Genomic DNA, 5,864 nt, shown 5'->3' on the forward strand with positions numbered 1-5,864 from the left:
CCGAGAATTTGGGGCCAATCCACTTAGCTCTCATGACTTGATGAAAATTCCTAGTGCTACCTTGCTTTTCCTGTCATCTTTTTCTTAAGAAAAATGGCCTTGCTTACTGATGTCGGTTAAATTATTTTAGTTAGCGGTGACATACCGTGGTTGGTGCATGATAATACCCATAGCAGAACCAAAACAAAGAAATGGACACCAACAAGATCACATCCAATTTTGGTTCAATGAGAGATTATAGAACTCTCCAAACGCATTTTCTCCATCCTCCAAATTATAGCTTACATCCCATTCCACTACGTCAAAATGAGAAATAAAATGAAACAGAAAAGAAGATAAATAGAGAGAAAAAAAAGTTGGTAGATGATAGACCAAAAAGTGCCTTCTCCTTGGCACCTGTATCCTCTCTGGTTGTCCCTCTCAATCCCCTCTCCCCCAATCAAAAGTGCCATAAACCAACAGAGCTTATGGTTCCTCCTTGGTCTTCATGGGACTCTCCGGAATTGGAACCCTGACTGCTATAACTTCTGGTCAGGGGTTATTATGTTGTTGGCTTTGGCCTTCTCCAGTTCAATTTCATCAACCTCTGCAACGTCCATTACCTGTCCATTCCCTTCAATGCCCTTTATAGTCGTTGGTAACTCCATGGCTTCCTGCTCTTTCTTCTCCTTGTTCTCCTTGTATTTTCCCCAGAGAACTGAGTAGAGGCCAGCAACTATCAAGATAGCCCCAAGGACACTGCACCCACAAATGATTGTAGTGGAAAAGTATTAGCCGACGAGTGTTTTATGTATTGGTATTAGTCCTGTTTTAATGACTCCAAGTCAAAATAAGACCCTGTTTGATTGTTTATGGAATGACTTTGTTATTTGGCTAGACGTCTATCTTACCCTCCCAAATAGATCTTTTCAGCAAGGATGAAAGAGCCCATAATTGCAACTATAATCATCATCAAAGGGCTGAAGGCAGAGGCAAAAACTGGTCCTCTGTTTTGTATCACCAGCCCCTGAACATAGTAGGCAATGCTTGATGTCACAATCCCCTGCACATTTAAATTTTTTGTCCATGTCAGTAGAGAGAGAGAGAGAGATTATAGAGAGAGAGAGAGAGAGAGACTAACAGCATAGGCAGCAGCAAGGAGGTTCATGTCCCAGCCGATTCTCCAAACAGAAGGCTTGTGTTCCATGACAAGGGTGACAGCAATGGCTTGCAGGGTTCCGACGAAGCAGATTAGTGATGTGAGGGAGAGGGGTGCATCATATTTCTTCAGCGTCGCAGCCTATAAAACCAAGAAGAAGAAAACACCAGTCAGATCAATTCCCTTGTGGAAAATTCAATAAACAATATTCGTTTTGCTGTGGACTTCTTTCAGTCATAGTCCTTACATAAAATCTTATATGATGCCCGAGAAATTGAGATTTTACCTGGAGGATGAAAAGAGAAGCCCAAGCTAGAGTCGCTATGATGAGGAAGATGGAGCCCTTCAGCCAGTCCTTGTCGGCGGAATCCGTGGCAACCGGCGGCGCGTTCATTTCCTGAGGATGGATATGCTTGGTCCACACCATTTCCACAATAGGTCCCTTGTATAGGGTCATCAACATGGCCCCAGCAACTGTCACCACGGTGCCTACCACCTTGGCTTGGTACTTCACTTTCTTGAGATCCACCTTCTCCATCCTGTTTTCCAGTTCCAATACAACAAATACAATCCCTTGTTAGCAAAAGATACTCGAGCACACTCTCTGAAAAGCTATGGTAATTAACACCATGAACGCATCTGCAACTCTGTCTTCAGCTACCTGCAGAGGACTGCCAATACAAAGGTCATGGCCGGCAACATATTGCTCATGGCACACGAGAAGGTTGGGGAGGTGAACTTCAAGCCAGCATAGTAGAAGTTTTGGTCGATCACAGGCCTGCAGTTTCAGGTCAAGTCTCAGAAGTGTGGTTTCGAGAGAAACAATGATAACAATTTTAGCAGTTAAGCACTAACCCAAGGAGCCCCAGCACGAATATTTGCAAGAAAATCCATAGTGTAAGCTTGGGCCGCACCTTCCTGTTACAATAGTTAATACACTCAAGCACTCAGATTTTCAGTGGATGTCAATAGGAATCGACGAGTTAAGATTTTTCGATCATCTGATCATCACCTCTCGAGGATGAGAGCGAATGGAGCGATCGATAGGGTTGCAAAGGCATGTCGATACACGACGAGAACGTAGTGACTCATGCCATGGTTGAGGGAGACCTTGGTGATTATGTTCATGCCGGCATAGCCGAATTGGAGAGAGGTCATGGCAACGTAGGGCTTGCACCTTTGGAAGAATTTGCCACAGCAACCTTGGCTCTCCATTTTAGTAGGAGAGGGAGAGGAGTGTGACCTCTCCTAATGGAGTATAGCGTAGGAGCAAGGAGAAAGGAGAATAACGAGGAAGAACCCAACACTCTGTGTTCTCCTGGAGGGTGGCTTCCTTGGGTTGGTATTTATAACCGTTGGTTGGGGCGCTTGCCTCGCAAAATCAACTTCATGAGGCCAAGCGTTGGAGAAGCATTCCGGGTAAGGATGACCCACACGTGGGAACCACTGCATATTCTCTCCAACGAGAAATTATTAGGTAGTGGGTTGGCTCCACGTGGCAGCAATAGGAGTTGGTTTACGTGCCAGAGCTAGTGGGAACCATGGCACTGGGTTAGTGGCGAGCGATGCAAGAGGCACCCGTAATTCCCCCATACAAGGGGAGGAATGGTGCGTGCTGATGCTGGTGAAGGATCCGGGCATTGGCTCGCACGTGTGGAGGGTGGGGCTAGTACGTGTGGAGGCACGCTTGGTTGTGCGAGGATCGATGCGGCGGGCCGGTCGGCAGCTGTTCATCTCTGTCCATGGACGTGCTGCAAATTGCGTGTCTGAGTTTTGCCAGGATGCGGGGAATTGCTTTGTGACGTCGCGAGGAAATCGATGGACCTTGGGTTCTGAATAAGAAAGCCTGGAATTTGGATAAGGAACGCAATATATGGGGGCCCGATGTTGCGTTCGGGGTGTTAATTGCGGCTTGCCAAGGTGGCCACAATCAAGGGTGGCATCACGCATGTCGGAGAGTTCCACTTCATCATCTAGTGGGCTACAGTATTTCATGATGATTAAGAGGGGATTAATGGCAGCTGTTTGTCGTTACTGTTTTCAAAGAAGTTTGGTATTAATCTACCATGACGGGCATTAGCGTGTTTGTGTGTGTGAGCGTATGTGAGGGAGAGAGAGAGAGAGGAAGGGGCTCCTTCATTGTGTCTGGTGAATATTTGCTTCATTGGAAATTTTGGCAACAAAGAAGTGGAAAATGTAACGATGGTATCCTAGGATTAACTCGATCCATGTCAGCATACACAGTGTGTACATGACTCACACACAAATTAAAGGAGGTAAAATAATGCAAAATAGAGAGAATGGGGAGAGATCTCACCTTAATGGTGGAGATCAGGTGAGAAGAGAACTGAAATTTACTCACTCTACGTACCTTGATATGTCATCGATCGTATATAGGGTTTATATAGAACCAAGAAAAACCAGAATATGTCTACCTGTGAATTCTCTCAAAATATGTCAATGAGTTGCTCTTCAATGGGGTAGTAGATAAATTGGATGTTTCTATCAGTGATCTACTCTATGACAAAATAGTACCGATTCTCGATATGTTTTGTGTGGCAGTTGCAAAAATTTAATCATCATATAGCATTTATAGAGGCAGTTAGGAGTGACCAACATACAAGAAGTCTTTTAGTGGTTGCTAAAAAATATTGGTCACTAAAAGAAGATAGTTAGTAGTAGCCATAACCGACTATCCCACAAAGTTTCATATTTAATTAGTGGTGATAAGTAGCTTCTAAATATTATATCTTTATGGCGGTCACATGTAGCCCATACAAAAAGTTGGAGTTCTAGTAGTAATCATAGTATGTGGATAGTAAATGTATCATTTTCATGGTGGTTACAAAGAAAGTTATTACTAAATACTAATACTTAGTAACAGTCATATTTAGCTCTTATAAAAGCTTAAACATATAGAAATGGCCGCTATATAGTTGCTACTAATGATTCTCTTTAGTGGTCATTATTGTTGACCGCCATAAATAGTAATATTTTTAGTGACTAATATAAAAGTAGTGGATGTTAAATGATAGACTAATAATGACAGCCAAAGAATAGAGGTTGGCCCTTTGTAGCAGCAACTACAGTAATGTTGGCTATATTCCAGCGCATATCTTTTGGGGCTCGAGGTGGGGTTTATGTAGCTGTTGATGTGACTATCGATCCTCGAAGGGTCGGCACTTATGGGATGGTTGGCTCATCCTCTGATTGGTGGATTACATGGAGACTGACCGCTTAATCCGCGGTCGAGACTTGATTTTGCTAGAAGTAAATTAGGCTCGATACGAAGCCCCTTAGGCCCACTCGCAGCACATATAGATGTGAGGTTCTATACCTTATAGATAAAGACTAATAAATCTCTCCTTCTATTGGACAATTACTTTTTAGAAGAGTGGTTAAGCGCTAAAATCTTAATATGTCATATCAGAACAAGATTGCAGGTTCGAGACCCGTTAGGCCCCCTGGGTGTTGCTGGGGGGATTGTTGGCTATATTCTAGCACGCACTCTTCAGGACTCCAGATGAAATTTATGTAGCTAGTTATGTGTCTACCGATCGAAGGTTCAACCCTTATGGGGGGTTTGGCTCGTCCCCTAGTTGATGGATTAAATAAAAATTGACTGCTCAGATTGCCGCCAAGGCTTGATCTTGCATAAAGCGGTTCAGGATCGAATCAAAGTACATAAGATCCACCCGCAGCACATATAGACGTGGGATTTTATATCTTACGGATAAAGGCTAATAAATTCTCCTATCAGACAATTATCTTTTAGAAGAGTGATTAGAGGCTAAGATCCTAATAAGTAAGTCCTTGTAAAAAGAGACATTTAGTGGCAACCATAAGAATAAGAATATAGATACTAAATGGGAACTTTAGTGATAGTCATAGGGAGATAGGTAATAAATGGAAGCTTTGGTGGCAATCATGAACAATTGGCCATTAAATGTTGGCTTTTTAGTGGCGGCCATAATTCTTGGTCAAAAATAATAGCACTTGCAATTATGGTCATGAAAATGCAATTTCTATACGGTAGTTTTTAAGTGATGGCTATGACAAAACAGTCATTAAATGATGATAAATTTTAAGTTCTCTAAATTGTGAAAGTAGGATTTAAGTCATATTTTCATTAATGATTCTCAAACCAAGGTACACATCTCTATTTATAAAAATGAGGTCCTCTTTTTAATTTTAATAGAATTCTTTTTTCTAAAATAGATATGACTAGTAAAAATAAACTAAAAAAAATCAAAATTTTTCAGAAAGTAGATCTCGATATTCTATTGCTTTATTAGATTCTTCTTAGATTGGAAGTTAGACTTGATCAAAATCTTATTTACAAAGGAAACTTTTGGTTTGATTGGCTTGTTTTGGACTCTAAATGAAAAAGTTTGAGCCCGAATGCTATAGGTGCTACCTTTGAATGGCACACATCACGGTATAAATCTCAAAAAATTATTTGATTTAAAAAGAATTATTTCAATTGGACATCTGAAGACTAAGTTATAATCATCAGAAGTTTGGCTTATGATTCGGCTTTTCAATATGGATTTTATTCTTGAGCCATATTCAACTCAACTCATAGTGATCAAAATAATCCAAAAATAGTCTATATCAAGTCTAATGATCTTTTTAGATCATAAAGCTCAACTAGGTCTCAAATCAGATAATCCGGTCCAGAACATCATCATCTTGACAAACTTGAGTAGTTTGGTTCATTTTAGGT

General features: G+C 41.4%; 1 protein-coding gene across 1 annotated transcript; it reads right to left on the minus strand.

The window, feature by feature from the left end:
• Nucleotides 1-217: 217 nt before the first annotated feature.
• Nucleotides 218-2,464, minus strand: LOC105033364 (WAT1-related protein At5g07050). The gene is made up of 7 exons (XM_073252898.1): nucleotides 2,151-2,464; nucleotides 1,994-2,056; nucleotides 1,800-1,916; nucleotides 1,425-1,677; nucleotides 1,121-1,279; nucleotides 891-1,042; nucleotides 218-738 (listed from the first exon to the last, which is right to left on the minus strand). The coding sequence occupies exons 1-7, from the start codon at nucleotides 2,351-2,353 to the stop codon at nucleotides 519-521; spliced, it is 1,167 nt and encodes a 388-aa protein (XP_073108999.1). The 5' UTR covers nucleotides 2,354-2,464; the 3' UTR covers nucleotides 218-518.
• Nucleotides 2,465-5,864: the final 3,400 nt, after the last annotated feature.

Source organism: Elaeis guineensis, chromosome 1 (assembly GCF_000442705.2).
Source record: "Elaeis guineensis isolate ETL-2024a chromosome 1, EG11, whole genome shotgun sequence".
In the NCBI taxonomy this organism is placed as follows: Eukaryota; Viridiplantae; Streptophyta; class Magnoliopsida; order Arecales; family Arecaceae; genus Elaeis; species Elaeis guineensis.